The sequence below is a fragment of the Macaca thibetana genome, chromosome 10, assembly GCF_024542745.1.
Source record: "Macaca thibetana thibetana isolate TM-01 chromosome 10, ASM2454274v1, whole genome shotgun sequence".
NCBI classification, from domain to species: domain Eukaryota; kingdom Metazoa; phylum Chordata; class Mammalia; order Primates; family Cercopithecidae; genus Macaca; species Macaca thibetana.
Window position 1 is genome coordinate 27,934,223 of NC_065587.1, and position 16,538 is coordinate 27,950,760.

General features: G+C 54.5%; 1 protein-coding gene across 17 annotated transcripts in view; it reads right to left on the reverse strand.

Annotated features, from left to right (window-relative positions):
- Window positions 1-16,538, reverse strand: part of GGT1 (gamma-glutamyltransferase 1) — a 43,410-nt gene that overhangs the window by 7,158 nt on the left and 19,714 nt on the right. For 5 of the 17 annotated variants that reach the window (XM_050746113.1, XM_050746123.1, XM_050746119.1 and 2 more), the window contains exons 2-8: window positions 13,265-13,334; window positions 11,244-11,312; window positions 10,746-11,027; window positions 10,032-10,202; window positions 6,428-6,558; window positions 6,207-6,293; window positions 237-429 (exon numbers count right to left, since the gene is read on the reverse strand). In XM_050746113.1, the coding sequence (XP_050602070.1) occupies window positions 237-429; window positions 6,207-6,293; window positions 6,428-6,558; window positions 10,032-10,195 (575 nt within the window). In that variant the 5' untranslated portion in view covers window positions 10,196-10,202; window positions 10,746-11,027; window positions 11,244-11,312; window positions 13,265-13,334. Of the gene's footprint in view, window positions 1-236; window positions 430-6,206; window positions 6,294-6,427; window positions 6,559-10,031; window positions 10,203-10,745; window positions 11,028-11,243; window positions 11,316-13,264; window positions 13,335-13,553; window positions 14,266-16,366; window positions 16,520-16,538 lie in introns of those variants that run through there. The other 12 variants (XM_050746125.1, XM_050746117.1, XM_050746122.1 and 9 more) reach the window with 11 other exon arrangements.

Here is a 16,538-nt window from a genome sequence, read left to right on the forward strand (position 1 = left end):
TCCGGGAGCCTCCTAGTGTCCCTTGCCACTCAGGACACATGGCCAGCCACAGTGGCCACTAGGACCCCACCTCAGAATGTGTCCCCACACGTGGTGGGAAGGGTCTGTATCTCCTCAGCCCATTATCAGTGCGGGGTCCTGAAGGCAGAGGGCCGCTCCACTGCTGCTAGGGGCCTGCAGGGTCCTTGGGCTGTGCCTGCACTGCCTGTGTCAGGGGGCCGCACCCACAGACATACCACAAGACAGGCTGCTGCTCGATGACGGTCCGCTTGTTTTCCAGGGCTGCTGCCAAGCCCTTGCCCACGGGGAAGCCCTGGCGGGCCAGCTGGATGCTGGGCCGGAAGAGGCGAGCCCAGGGCAGCCGCCCATGCCGCTGGTGCGCCAGCTCATAGCCTCGGATCTCCCCGGGCACCGCCACTGACAGCCCCCCTGGGGAGAGAGAGCTACAGTTAGTGGCCCTGAGTAGGGGACATCAGAATCTCTCACAGGCAGCATCCCAGGCACATTCCCTGACTCATTTTACAGATGGGTCAATGAGGCTTAGGACGAAAGATATTTTTTTTTTCTTTTTTGAGATGGGGTCTTGCCATCTTTCCCAGCCTGGTCTCAAACTCCTGGACTCAAGTAATTCTCCCACCTCAGCCTCCCAAGCAGCTGAGATTCCAGGAGTGAACCACCACACCCAGCAGAAGGGGATGTTTAAGGTCATATCTGGGCTCGGCAGGCAGGAGTGTACATGGACCAGGGATGTCTGAGGAGGGCACAGGAGGGGAAGCAGTAGCATGCAACTGGGTTTTGCTGTCCCAGGATGAGGTGTCTGTGCAGGTGCTTGCATGTCTAAAATCCTGTGCCAGGCCAGATCCCCTCCCATCTCACTGACCACAAGCCCTTATCCTGTAACACTCATGGGCTCCACCAGAATGTGCCAAAGCAAGAGCAGGTCCTGCCCAACCCAGGTCAAGCACAGGCCACCCTCAAGAATCAGCCAGCCCCAAGAAAGGGCTCTCTTCCTCTTTTCAACTGCTCCAGAGGCAAGACCTGAGCCTTAACCTCCGTCCTGTCCCCTCTTCCAGCCTCAGTTTCCCCATCCAACTATAAGGGTTTTTTGTTTGTTTTGAGACAGAGTCTCACTCTGTTGCCCCAGCTGGAGTGGAGTGGTGCAATCACGGCTCACTGCAGCCTTGGTTTTCCAGGCTCAAGCGATCCTCCCACCTCAGCCTCAGAAGTACCTGAGACTATAGACACACCCCACCACATGTGGCTTTTTTTGGGGGGGAGATAGAGTTTCACTCTTGTTGCCCAGGCTGGAGTGCAATGGCACAATCTTGGCTCACTCCAACCTCCACCTCCCGAGTTCAAATAATTCTCCTGCCTCAGCCTCCCAAGTAGCTGGGATTACAGGCATGCACCACCACGCCTTGCTAATTTTTGTAATTTTAGTAGAGACAGGTTTCACCAGGTTCGTCAGGCTGGTCCTGAATTCCTAACATCAGGTGATCCACCCCGCTCAGCCTCTCAAAGTTCTGTGATTACAGGCGTGAGCCACCACACCGAGCCTAATTTTTTATTGTTTATTTTTTTGTAGAGACAGGGGTCTTGCTATGTTGCCAAGACTGGTCTCAAACTCCTGGCCTCAAGTGATCCTCCCACCTCAGCATCCCGACATACTGGGACTACAGGTGCACCCAGCCTATAAGGGGTTTTGCCTTCCAGTTCTGACTTTCGAGGAGGTCACTGGAAACAGACCCCTGGGCCTGCTTCCCCCCGAGCCTCACTGACCATATGTACACTATAGACACTGACCCTTTGCCCAGAAAGATACAACCGTGGCCTCTGCGCCCAGGTATTTTCCTGCTCTCGCCAGAGATGACGGGGGCCATTTGGCTACTCCCAGGCTTGGTGGCTGTGGCTCTAGAACTACCTCTCCCACCCTGAAGCCTGGCACAAGTTTCCAAGAGCCAGTGGTTTCAATTCTTAGAAGCTGCACACATACATCCTGGAAGGTCTGACACCCAGCACATGATTCCTTCCCCCTTGCAGTTAGACAGAACTTCTTTTTTTTTCTTTTTTCTTTTTTTTTTTTTTTTTTTTTTGAGACAGTCTTGCTGTGTGTCCCAGACTGGAGTTCAGTGGCATGATCTCAGCTCACTGCAACCTCCGCCTCCTCGGTTCAAGTAACTCTCCTGCCTCAGCCTCCCAAGTAGCTGGGATTACAGGCACATGCCAGAACGCCGGGCTAATTTTTGTATTTTTAGTAGAGATGGGGTTTCGCCATGTTGGCAAGGCTGGTTTCAAACTCCTGACCTCAGGTAATCCACCCACCTCAGCTTTCCAAGGTGTTGGGATGACAGGCATGAGCCACCGCACCGCAGGCCCAGTCAAGACAGCAGTTCTAATGTTTGACAGCAGAGCGGGGTGACAATGCTTAGCAACAGTATTTTGTATATTTCAAAGTAACTGGAAGAGAAGACTATGGTGCTAACAAACAGGAATGAAAAATACTCAAGGTGATGGAGACCCCAAATACCCTGCCTTGATCACCATACACTATGCATGTAACAAGCACTCACATGTACCCATAAGTATAGAAAATATCATGTATCAATATCAGAAAAAAATCTTCTCCTGACCTCACTCCAATCAGGCTGTCATGCCACTACACTTGCCAAGCTCTCCGGCGACCCCCACACTGCCAGACCCAGTGCCCCCTCTCAGCTTTACTAGGCTCATCACTCTCCCTGAGAGCCACCCCTGCATCCCAGCACCTGGCTCCACCCGTGTGTCCCCCGCCTGCCATCCTAGCTCCTGCTCTGCCCTCTGTCTTTGCTCTCTCTCCTGGTGGTCTGCCTGACATCTGAGCTTCAGCCTCCATTTAAGCACTGACAACTGCCAAATTGACCTGCTGGCCTGGACTGCTCCTCAAATCGCCAGACGCAAGTATCTACCTGCCTGCTCGAAGAAAGCATCTCAAACTTAAACGTGCCCAAAACCGAGCTCCTGAGTGTCCACGCAGACCTGCTTCCTGAGAGCCCTGCCTGTCTCCGTTAGGGTCACCCCATCCTTCCAGGTACAAAGGATCTGGGGTCCTCGGGGACTCCCTACACCAGCATCACACCCAACCCATCCTCAAATCCACAGGCTCCACTTCCAAGTGTGTCTGTCCAGCGTCAGCCACTTCCCACCACCCTCTCCATGAATTACTGCAGTGACCTCCGGACAGGTCCCCACAGGCTCCCTGTCCCTTACACAGCAACCCAAGGGGTCCACAGGTCAGATACATCCCCCTCCACTCACACACTCCACAGGCCCCCACTTCTTTGAGACAAGAGGCAGAGGCTTCACCATGACCTAAGAGATCCCACACAACCTGGGCCGTTCCCCTCGGGTCAATTGCTGCAGCCTCCCCAGCTCCCCACAGGGCTCTGTCCCTGCCCATCACACCTGGATCACTTGGTCTTCCCCCAGACACCACAAAGCTCCCCTGACCCCACCCCTGCCTCTGGGTCTTTGCTCAAATATCCCCTCCCTGACTAGGTCACCCTCCACAGAATCCCAGATTTTGAGGCCCCCCAGGTCTGTTTTTCCACAGCCCGTAACACACCCACACCTGCCTAGTTTCTCCTTCCCACCTGGAATGTCACAGATTTCATCTGCCATCTTTGTTTTTCACCCCAGCTTCAAGAACAACACCTGATTCTTTAAGAGATGCTCAATACATTCTAGTTAAAGAAACGATTTCAGGCCGGGCGCGGTGGCTCAAGCCTGTAATCCCAGCACTTTAGGAGGCCGAGACGGGCGGATCACGAGGTCAGGAGATCGAGACCATTATGGCTAACCCGGTGAAACCTCGTCTCTACTAAAAAAATACAAAAAACTAGCCGGGCGAGATGGTGGGCGCCTGTAGTCCCAGCTACTCGGGAGGCTGAGGCAGGAGAATGGCGTAAACCCGGGAGGCGGAGCTTGCAGTAAGCTGAGATCTGGCCGGCCACTGCACTCCAGCCTGGGCCACAGAGCCAGACTCCGTCTCAAAAAAAAAAAAAAAAAAAAGGCCGGGCGCGGTGGCTCAAGCCTGTAATCCCAGCACTTTGGGAGGCCGAGACGGGCGGATCACAAGGTCAGGAGATCGAGACCATCCTGGCTAACACAGTGAAACCCCGCCTCTACTAAAAAATACAAAAAACTAGCCGGGCAAGGTGGCGGGCGCCTGTAGTCCCAGCTACTCGGGAGGCTGAGGCAGGAGAATGGCGTAAACCTGGGGGGTGGAGCTTGCAGTGAGCTGAGATCCGGCCACTGCACTCCAGCCTGGGCGACAGAGCGAGACTCCGTCTCAAAAAAAAAAAAAAAAAAAAAAAAAAAAAAAAGAAATGATTCCAAGCATCCACAAGGTACCAAGCCTATGATTCCTGCATTCTCTTACCCTGAGCAACTTCATGTCTACAGATGCTGAGTTTCTTAATGAGTATTAAAAAAATGAAAGATTGGTCGGTGCAGTAGCTCACACCTGTAATTCCAGCACTTTGGAAGGCCGAGGGCGGGGGGGTGGGGGGCAGATCATGAGGTCAGGAGTTCGAGACCAACCTGGGCAACATAGTGAAACCCCCTCTCTACTAAAAATAGAAAAAAATTGGCCGGGCATGGTGGCGGGAACCTGTAATCCCAGCTATGGGAGGCTGAGGCAGGAGAATCACTTGAAACTGGGAGGCGGAGGTTGCAGTGAGCAGAGATTGCACCACTGCACTCTAGTCTGGGCAACAGGAGTGAGACTCCATCTCAAAAAAAAAAAAAAAAAAAAAATCAAAGATTGAGTATGTTGTAGAAGACTCCAAAGGGCACCACCCAGGATCCTCACCTGAGGACTAAGACTTGCTATGGTGAGTGTGCCCTGCCCCTCCATCCTCCAACTTTTTTTTTTTTTTTTGAGACCGAGCTTCGCTCTTGTTGCCCAGGCTGGAGTACAGTGGCATGATCTCGGCTCACTGTAACCTCCACCTCCCGGGTTCAAGCGATTCTCCTGCCTTAGACTCCTGAGTAGCTGGGATTACAGGCCCATGCCAACATGCCTGGCTAATTATTATGCTTTTAGTAGAGACAGGGTTTCACTATGTTGGCCAGGATGGTCTTGAACTCCTGACCCAGGTGATCCACCCGCCTCAGGCTCCCAGAGTGCTGGGATTACAAGCGTGAGCCACCACATGCAGCATTTTTTTTTTTTTTTTTTTGACAGGGTCTTGCTTTGTTGCCCAAGCTAGAGTGCAGTGGTACAATCATGGCTCACTGCAGCCTCAACCTCATGGGCTCAAGTGATCCTCCCACCTCAGCCTCCCGAGGAGCTGGGACCATAGACACATACCACCACACCTGGCTAATTTTTTTTTTTTTTCATTTTTTGTAGAGACGGAGTCTTGCTACGTTGCCCAGGCTGGTCTCAAACTCCTGGGCTGATGCAGTCCTCCTGACTTGGCCTCCTTAAGTACTAGGATTATAGGCGTGAGCTGTTGAGACCCACCCAGTCTTCCAATTTTTAATCTCATAATCTATTGTGCCTCCTTTGAGGATGGACAGTGGCTTCCTGGATGGACAGTGGCTTCCCCTCAGGTACCTGGGGAATTTGGGGGCCTCCTCTCCACTGAAGACCAGATTAGAAAAGAGAGACTCCACCTCACACTCTAGAGCCCCATCCCCACAAATGAACAAATAAGTGAATGGGATGCCTGTTGAAAAGGCAGGGTATAGACAGCTTGGGTTCAATTTTAACTTCACCACCTCCCAGCTGTATGACTTCAGCTGATTTTCATGACCTCTCTGGGCCTCAGCATCTGCACCCTGTAAAATGGGAACCCACATAGCATCCCCTACCCCAAAGGAGCAGGGAGGGGTGTGAGGGACTCATGGATGAAAAGCACAGAGCAGAGCGTGGGCCCCAGTGAGCCCTGGTCCATAAGGTCTGCTAGTGTAATAATTATTCTCTGTGTGCTGCACAGGGTGGCCCCGGAGGCCTCAGCAGAAATAACAGAAGTTCCCAGCCCTTTACCCTGGTGATGATGGTCCTGACCACTCACTGTGGGAGGGTGCTATGGGGCCAGGAAGGGATGGAGGTGCTAGAACTGCCCCTGGACCCTGACAGGGCCAGGATCCTGTGGGCAAGGCCCCTTCCCAGTGGCCCAGCTGGCTCTGCACCCACGCCCCAAGCTTGCAGGACAGCTTACCATTCTGGGACTGCTGTGAGCTGTTGAACATGCTGGCAAAGGCCAGCCTGGGGGCCACCTCGCGGGCGTTGATGACCTCAGCTTTTCCTAGAAGGAGAAGCAGGTAGGCAGGCAGACCCACCCAAACCCTTTATGCTGCGTGAGCCCAGGGACCACCCAGCTGTGCCGCGGCCCAACCCACACCCCCTGCCCCTCTCCCTCACCTCTCCCAAGGCACTCACGCGTGGTGCTGTTGTAGATGGTGAGGAACAGGCCGCCCCCGATGCCCATGCTGTGGGCATTCATGAGCCCCATACACAACAGGGCTGCAATGGCTGCATCCACCGCAGAGCCACCGTCCCGCAGTGCGTCCCTGTCATGTGGCACATAAAGACGTGAGAACTTGGCCGGGCGCGGTGGCTCAAGCCTGTAATCCCAGCACTTTGGGAGGCCGAGATGGGCGGATCACGAGGTCAGGAGATCGAGACTTTCCTGGCTAACACAGTGAAACCCCGTCTCTACTAAAAATAATACAAAAAACTAGCCGGGCGAGGTGGCGGGCGCCTGTAGTCCCAGCTACTCGGGAGGCTGAGGCAGGAGAATGGCGTGAACCCGGGAGGCGGAGCTTGCAGTGAGCCCAGAACGCGCCACTGCACTCCAGCCTGGGCGACGGAGCGAGACTCCGTCTCAAAAAAAAAAAAAAAAAAAAAAAAAAAAAGACGTGAGAACCTGCAGGCTTCCATCCTGGCCCCACATTCACACCCTGCTGCCCACCTGCCTAACAGAGGATGGAAGAGAAGTCCATTCGAGTTTTGGGGTTTTTGTTTTTAGTTTCTTTCTTTTTCTTTTTTTTTTTGAGGCAGAATCTTGCTCTGTTGCCAGGCCTGAGTGCAGTGGCGCTATCTCAGCTCACTGCAATCTCCGCCTCCTGGGTTCAAGCCATTCTCCTGCCTCAGCCTCCCGAGTAGCTGGGACTACAGGCTCCCGCCACCACCCCTGGCTAATTTTTATATTTTTAGGAGAGATGGGGTTTCACTATGTTGGCCAGGATGGTCTCCATCTCTTGAGCTCATGATCCACCCACCTTGTCGCCTTTTTCTTTTTTTTTTGTCTCTCTTTGTTGCTCAGGCTGGAGTGCAGTGGTGTGATCTCAGATCACAGCAGCCTCAATCTCCTGGGCTCAATTGACCCTCCCACCTCAGCCTCCCAAGTAGCTGGGACTATAGGCACATGCCACCATGCCCAGCCAATTTTGTTTGTTTGTGTGTTTTGTAAAGATCGGATTTTGCCATGTTGCCCAGGCTGGTCAAGAACTCCTGGGTTCAAGTAATCCACCCACCTTGGCCTCCCAAAGTGCTGGTATTACAGGTGTGAGCCACTGTGCCTGGCCTTTGTTTTATAAGACAGAGTCTCACTTTGTCACCAGGATGAAGTGCAGTGGCATCGTCATGGCTCAGTGCAGCCTTGACCTCCTGGGCTCAAGTAATCCTCCCACTTCAGTCTCCTGAGTAGCTGGGACTACAGGTAAGAACCACCATGGCTGGCAATTTTTTGTCTTTTTGTAGAGATAGGGTCTTTCTATGTTGCCCAGGCTGGTCTTGAACTCATGGTCTAAAGCAATCCTATCGCCTCAACCTCCCGAAGTGCTGGGATTACAGTTTCCTCTTTTTCTTTTTTCTTTTTTTTTCTAAGATAGAGTTTCACTCAGTCACCCAGGCTGGAGTGCAGTGGCGTGATCTTAGCTCACTGCAACCTCCGCCTCCTGGGTTCAAGCAATTCTCCTGCCTCAGCCTCCTGCGTAGCTGGGATTACAGGTGCATTCCACCACGCGCAGCTAACTATTTTGTAATTTTAATAGGGACGGAGTTTCACCATGTTGGCCAGGCTGGTCTCGAACTCGTGACTTTGGGTGGTCTGCCCGCCTCAGCCTCCCAAAATGCTGGGGTTACAGGTGTGAACCACCTCGCCCAGATAGTTTCCTCTTTTTCAAGCAAACAAATGTACATGACTTTTATAATTGGTACAAAAAGGGATATTGCTATATTTTATTAATAACTTTTTTTTTTTTTTTTTCCGGCTAGAGATGGTGGCTTACACCTATAATCTCAACACTTTGGGAGGCCAAGGTGGAGGATCACTTGAGGCCAGGAGTTCAAGACCAGCCTGGGCAATATAGTTAGACCTCATCTCTACAAAACAGTCTTTTTTTTTTTTTTTTTTTTTTTTTTTTTTTTTTTTTTTTTTTTTTTGAGACGGAGTCTAGCTCTGTTGCCCAGGCTGGAGTGCAGTGGCTGGATCTCAGCTCACTGCAAGCCCCGCCTCCCGGGTTCACGCCATTCTCCTGCCTCAGCCTCCCGAGTAGCTGGGAGTACAGGCGCCCGCCACCTCGCCCGGCTAATTTTTTTTGTATTTTTAGTAGAGACGGGGTTTCACCGTGTTAGCCAGGATGGTCTCGATCTCCTGAACTCGTGATCCGCCCGTCTCGGCCTCCCAAAGTGCTGGGATTACAGGGTTGAGCCACCGCGCCCGGCCAAAACAGTCTTTTTTAATTAGTCAGGTGTGATGCACACCTGTAGTCCTAGTGACTCAGGAGGCTGAGGTGGAAAGATGGCTTAAGCCCAAGAGCTCAAGGCTGCAGTGAGCTATGATCATGCCGCTGCACTCCAGTCTGGGTGACAGAACAAGACCCTATCTCAAAATATCAAAAACATAAGATATTTTCTGTTTAAGTCTTTGTATATAACATGAGATAGGAGTCTAAAATAGAATAAAACAGTAGAGGCCAGGCACCATGGCTCACAGCTATAATCCCAGTACTTTAGGAATCTGAGGCAGGGGGATCACTTAAACCCAAGAGTTTGAACTGCAGTGGGCAATGATCGCTCCCCTACACTCCAGCCTGGGTGACAGAGTAAGACTCCACCTTAAAAAAAAAAAATAAGCCAGGCGTGGTGGCTCACACCTGTAATCCCAACACTTTGGGAGGCCCAAGTGGGTGGATCCCCTGAGGTCAGGAGTTCGAGACCAGCCTGACCAACATGGTGAAACCCTGTCTCTACTAAAAACACCATAATTAAGCCAGGTGTGGTGGCTCATGCCTGTAATCCCAGCACTTTGAGAGGCAGAGGCAGGTGGATCATGAGGTCAGGAGTTCAAGACCAGCCTGGCCAACATAGTGAAATCCTGTCTCTACTAAAAATACAAAAATTAGCCGGGCATGGTGGCATAAGCCTGTAGTCCCAGCTACTGTGGAGGCTGAGGCAGGAGAATCACTTGAACCCGGGAGGTGGAGGTTGCAGTAAGCCAAGATCGCACCACTGCCCTCCAGCCTGGGTGACAGAGTGAGACTGTCTCAGAAAAAGAAACACACACACACACACACACACACACACACACACACACACACAAATTAGCTAGGTGTGGTGGCACATGCCTGTAATCCCAGCTACTTGGGAGGCTTAGACATGAGAATCACTTGAACTTGGGAGGCAGAGGTTGCAGTTAACTGAGATTGCACCACTGCACTCCAGCCTGGTGACAGAGCGAGACTGTCCATCTCTAAATAAATTGATATATGAAGAAATAAGTAAAAATAACAACCAAACAATACAACAGTAGAGTTTATCCAAAGAGAAAGAGACTCTTAGAACTGAGAAAAGGGGCGCTGTTTGGCTCTAGGACACCCAAACCCTGCTCTCGGAGTCACCGTCCCCTTCCCAGAGGCTACTGAGAGAGTCCAAGCAAAGCTTACATGTGGGGAAACTAAGTCTCAGAGGGGTGAAGGTATTGCTCAGGTCCACTTGCCCAGTTTTCATGGCCCATGCCCCCATGCCCTGCCCCACTCACCTCCCAATCTCCGAGCACTGCTTGGCATCTGCAGCCACGGCAGCCCTAGTGTACACGTGGTTGTCAGGTTCCTTGGAGGCCGAGGGCAGCCAGAGACAGAGGCCAACAATGACCAGCACCAGGACCACGGCCAGCAGGCCCAGCACCACTAACCTCTTCTTCATGGCTCTGCTGCACCCACAGGGTAAGGAGCAGGGTCAGGTCCAGCCTCATACATTCCCTGGTCCCTCCCCAACAGGGTACAGTCGAAAGTCAGGCCTCAGAAACACAGGCCCAGTGTCTCCTTCCCACTTCCCAGAACTCGTGCAGGCTGTCCGGCCCCTAGACCTTTGCCCAGGCCATGCCCTCTGTCAGAAGCTCTGGGCCTCATCTCTGCCCTCCCAAATCCTCCCTGCTTATCTTCAGAGTCCATCCTGGTAAGAACCCCATCTCCAGCAGGGGCCCTTCCTGGGAGCCCTCATATTTCCACACCCCTCTTTCTGCAGGGCCTTGCCTACCTTCTCACAGTGGCTGAGCCTCCACTGCTTAGGGAGAAGCTCTGGTAGGGACGGGCCTGGCCTGGTTTCTCTTGTGTCCCCCACCTCAGCCCAGAGTCTGGCACTGTCCAGGAGTCTCCTGAGGACCCTCCACCCCACCTGGAGCATGGGGTTTAGCTTCCATAGTGCCCACAATCAGAGTACCCCACAGATTCACTGCCACGGAGCCAGGACTTACTGTCCAGCAGCAGACGGGGGCACCAAGCCTTGCCTGGGGTGTTGGCCACGAAAGATGGGAGGATTTGGTGGAAACAGCTGAGGAAATAACCAGGGTCTCCCTCACACTCTGCAGGAGCATGTAGCCACAGAATCTTCTTCAGAGACTCTCTGGTCAGGCAGCCTTCTCATTCTCCTAAAGGTCAAGAAGGTTACCTGAAGCGCGCGTAGCCCAGTCCTTTCTGGGGGACTCCGTGTGACCTCCCTCTGCCTCTAGCTGATTTCTCTGGTCTCCAGTTGAACTCTGGAGGCAAAGAGGCTGTCAGTAACACATTTGTTTCCATGAATTCTCTCAGCATATCTCCCAGGCACAGCTCAAAGAGGGTTTTGCACAGAGCAGGGCACGCAGGAGACAGGGCATTCCTGCACAAGCCCAGGATGTGCATGTGGTAAGCATGGCAAAGGGGGCTCAGGGAGCATAGCTAGCCTGCCCTGCTCTGAGGCTGGACTTGCCACTCACCTGCCGTGGGGCCTCAGGCAAATCAATGAACCATCCAGTCTGGATGACGGCAGCACCTCACTTGCCTTGCTGCTGAGAGTGTTGTGAATAGAGTAGGTTAGACTGTGGGAAGGGCTTGGTGAATGGTGGCTGTGATTATTATCATGGCTGCATTGGGGACACCCCCAGGAGGCCTGAGGGGCACAGGTCTCTTGCTCACTGTATGTCCCCTGTGGACTCCCTTCCGGGCTGTGCAGTGAGGTGCAGCAGTGACCCTTGGGAAGTCTCATGGCTATGGCAGTAGGTGACAGGTATGACCCCAACAGCGAAGAGGGATGTGGTGACAGAGGTAGGGGGTTCCCCCTCCCACACTCAGTTTCCCACAAAGTGCAGTGTCTGCCAGCAAGCCCCTCCAATGAGCCCCAAGCTGGGTTCCCCTCCACTCCACCCTGTCCCAGGGCAGAGCATCTGACCTCAGAGCCAGACACACTGTCCCAGAGGTGGTCTAGGAATGGAGCCCCTGTGCCCTCCCCACATACAGGGAACATCCAAATGCCATCGTGGAAGGGTGGCCACCTCCCTTCCAGGCTTGGCAGGCCTGGGGCCAATAGTGTGAAACATTTGACCGCCTCCCAGCCCTGGATGCAGACACCAAGAGCAGAGGGGACTGGGAGTAGTCAAGCAGCAGCGCACCACCCCACATCCCCAGCAGAATCCGAAGCAGCCCCTCATCCCCACCGTGACCACCACAGCCTGAATCCAGGTGCCACTTGTTTCTGACCTGAACTCCCTCAGAGCCCCTGCCTGCACTCCCTCCCTCCAACATCACCTGCCCTTCAGTCTTCCAGAAAGCAGCTAGAGGGCTCTGTCTGTCCAGCTACAGAACAGGTCCTGCCTCCTCCCTGCCCCATGGGACAGCTCACACCCTTCACCAGGCCTGACAGCCCTCTTGCCACTCCAACACCCTGGGTCCCAGCAGGGAGTCTGGGACAGGGTTAAGGGTTCCTGATAGAAACACCGATTCCTGGAGGTCCAAGGAGACTCAGGAGCTGGACCAGCAAAGTGCAGTATCCATTATGGACACAGAACATTCCTATCACATGGCCAGATGCAGGGGCTTGTGCCTATAATCCCAGCACTTTGGGAGGCAGAAGCAGGTGGATCACCTGAGGTGAAGAGTTTGAGACCAGCCTGGCCAACATGGTGAAACCCCCGTCTCCACTAAAAATACAAAAAATTAGCTGGGTATGGTGGCAGGTGCCTGTAATACCAGCTATTCGGGAGCTGAGGCAGGAGAATTGCTTGAACCTGGGGGGCAGAAGTTGCAGTGAGGCAAGATTGCACCACTGCACTCCAGCTTGGGCAACAACAGTGAAACTCCATCTCAAAAAAAAAAGCAAAAAACAAAACAAAACAAACGGACATTTCCACCACATGTCATGGGGCGGGGGCCTGGCCTGGTCAGTGCCCCCATCCTAGCATGACAACCCCCTGCACCAAGGAAGCTACCCAGTCCCGTCCACTGGGCCGGGTCATGCTGAGTGCCCTGGAATGCATGGCCTCATCTCTCCCAGGCTCAGGGTCATGAGCTGAGCCCCCCCATCAGGGTCCTGGGGTGGCCCAACCATGACCCAGCCTCCCCTGTCTGTTAATCTGTCTACCCAAAGGCCCAAGTAGGCTCCTGGAGGAGCAGGGGACACCCAGCCAGGCTCAGACTGCCAGGAAGCATGGGGAGGGGAGTAGGCAGTGCTGGGCCCTGTCACTTCCTCCCAGGGCAGGTTAGCAAGGGAGGTTGGGCCCAGCCTCCCACAGGCAGATGTCCCCAGCTCGGAGGAAGACACCCTGCTGAGGCCCTGGGCTTCCATTTCCCATCCCTCCACCCTCAAGACTCACTGAAAGAATGTCTAAGCCCAGAGGGCTGGCTGTCACCCAAACAGTGTGAGAGCTGCACACCCTAGGGGAAACTGAGGCTAGAAAGTAAGTCAGTTGCCATGGTTGGCCTCAAACCCAGATCCCCTTCCTTGTGACCCTGATGGGCTTACCTGAGGCTTGGGGACAGTGGGGGCCCAGGAGAGCACCTCTTCCTCAGAAGACAGTTCTGGGCTGCACCCGCTGGGGAGGAAGAGACAGACTTGTCTGCCTGGGAAAGTCCCGGCCACAGAACTGGCTGGGCTCCCCCACTCTCCAGAGTGGCTCAGAGCCACGCCTGCGGCCCCCTGCAGTGCTCCTCAGGGGGCCTCTGAATTGGGACTGGGATCTGGGGGTGGCCACCTCCAAGGAGGAGCAGAGGCAGGGAAGGAGCAGGAGCAGCCGGAGGACCCATGAGCTTACCTAGTACAAGAGACCAGCCAGGAGGTGCCCATCAGCCCCAGCAGACAGTGGGAGGCATCTGCACAGGGTGCAGGACAGGCAGGCCTCTCACAGAGGTCCAGCCTGGCTGGGAGGAAGGGGAGGCTGACGTCACAGCAGCAAGGAGGCGCACAGCGACTTGGCACGGTGACTCGGCCTGTCACCATGTGACTAAAGTTCACGCAGCCCTGGGAGGGCCCTGGGTGCCAGGTGCTGTGACCCGGGGAAAGGGTTTCCTTCCAGACTCAGTTCCCTCCAAAGGGCGCTGTCTGCCCACGAGCCCCTCCAGCTAGCCCCAGGCTGGGTCCTCCTCTGGCTTTCCCTGTCCCTGTTCAGAACATCTGAACTCACAGCCAGTGTCCCAGAGATGGCTCTGGAGGCAGTGGAGTAGTGGTGCCCCTGGCACCAGACCAGAACCCAGCCTAAGGGGCCTCAGCACACCCTGCTGTGAATATCAAAGGTGTGTTCCGGGAACATGGCCTGGGGCCCTGAGTGCAGACCGGTTCTGCTGCCCATCCAGAAACATTAGCACTCCAGGCCCAAGGAACCACCTGAACAGCCCAGAAAGGCAGGGCCCAGAGAGGGCCTGAGCTGGCCCAAGCTCACACAGCCCAATAGCGCAGCCTTGGCCACTTGGTAACTGCCCCAAGTTACTGCATGTTCCTGACCAGCCCACCAAGAAGTCTGAGCCAGGAACAGCCGTGGGCCCAGCCCAGGGGACCTTGGACACTGCTGCCCATTCCCCTGTGGCCCTCATCTGCCAAGGATATGGGCCAGAGGCTCCACGAGTCATGGCTGCCTCCCCTGCTCCTGGGCCTGCTGTGCCTACAGTGCCGGAGAGCCCCTGCAGCCTCCACCTGAAGTCTATTCCCATAACACCTACCCCACAATCATCCTTCCAGGCTGCCCCAGCTGACAGAAGGGGACACGAAGGCTGACCCAATATTGCTGCCTGCCTGGGTCACATAGGCCTGTCCTGTCACCCACTGTTCTCAAATGGGCTCTGGACAGAACCCACCAGACACACAACTGTGAGATCCTCAATAGCCCTAGGGTGGAGGTGCTATGACCAAACCCTTTCCCTGGCTGTTCCTCCCCATGAAGATCAGGGTGACTGGGAAAATGACGGGGCAGGAACCAAGGCCCCATGACCTGTCCCTGAAGGCTAGACAGCAGACAGGAACCTCAGGGGATTTGGCTCTGCTAAGTGGCTGCATTCCACAGCAGTCAGCTGGGAGGGGTCTAAAGTGGAGAGTCACAGGGCTCCGTCCCCTGCCCTGGCCTGCTCAGCAGTTTCCTCTCTGCCTGAGAGCATATGAGACATGCAGGATTCTCAGCAGCAGGTGGGCAGGAAGAATGTCTGAGTGGGCAAAGGATGGGCCAGACCCCCGCAGCTGACCCCAAAAGGAAAACCCTGGGCTGGGGAAAGTAGGGAGACAGAGAGCTGCCTGCGATGGGGCACAGCTGAAGCGTGGAAGCAGCTGAGGGTTCCAGAGAGGGGAGACAGGAAGGGAGGCACTTTATCAAAGGTCATGTCAACAGAGGTAGGGCCTACAGAATGAAGGAGGCTTTTCCTCACATGCTGAGTGTGTCGCGTTCTGTCCCAGTCAGCCTTCTACCCCTTGAATGCAGACAGGGCACCTCCAGGGAAGTGGGTCTGGGGAAGCCATGTCACCTGAGGAAAGACTGCAGGGGTTGGCCTAGAAGTCTTCTCCAGACCCCAAAGCTCTTGTTCTGGGCACATGAGGTAGTGAGTTCCCTGTCCCCAGAAATGTGCAAGCCTCACTCACCCAGAGACACTGACTCTGGTGTCAGTACCACACACTTCCAACACGTGCAATCACGTGCACACACAGACACAACTGAGCCTAATCTAGGCTGAGCTGAGCAGCTTCCCAGGATGCAGCAGAGAGAGGAGTATGAGGAAGAGGTAGACACGGCAGCCAGTCTCCAACCCAGCTTGATGGCTTTTTCACCACAACCCCAGAGCCACAAGGGTGAAACTGGAGCACAGCCTCAACCCCATTCACAGGCAGGACACTGAAGCTTAGACAAAAGGGATTTACCGAGGTCAGCTGGCCCCAGGAGGTCTCAGACCTGCAGGTAAGCCCAGGACCCACCCACCCCTTACGCTGACAGCCCCCAGCATGGAGTCACTATCCCTGGGTATGAGAACGCACAGATGTCTGAGGCTTCCCCAGGCCTGTCTACACCCCTGGACTGGATGCTTACCACCCAGACCTGGAGTTGGAATCAGTCTCTCACAGTTTCCACCCTTGCGGCGCAGAGTTGACAATTAGAAAAAACACCCCTTCAGTAAGATTTAATAACCACTACCTGCTGGAAACCTGTTGAAGGAACTATATGTATCCCTACAGAGAGCTGAGAGGTGGCAGGCGCCCTCTGGAGTTGGGCAATGACCCCTCGCACAACCAGCCCTGTCCCACCCCAATCCACAGCCACACACAGAGCCCAGGAGTGGGACAAGCACGGCCCAAGGACACAGGGTCCCCCAACCCCATCACAGCTCTGGCTCTATTCCAGAGCTGATCCCCCCACCCCCACTCAGGGCTGCCAAATCCTCCCGGGCCTCAGTTTCTCCATGCTGCACTCTTCCCTCTTAATTCCAAGAAGCCACAGCTGTCTCAAGGGTTTCTTCACGTAAGTCAGGTGACTCCCCCCAGCCCTCCTTCACCCACCCGCATACCTCACTCAAACCCACTCATCAGTCAAGAAACGGAGGCCACCCCCCAGCCCAGACTCAGTCGGATAAAAAAACCCAGGGCTCTGCCCACCTGTGGGATCCTTCTGCAGGGTGCGCCCACACCAGTCTCACCCCCTTCACCCTGAAGTGCAACTCACTCCCACCACACAGGCGCATAAACCGAGGCTCGGAGAGGAAGAGGAGCTCCTCTAGAGTGCAGCAAGCATATGGCAGAGCTGAGAATGAAACTCAGGCCTCCAGAC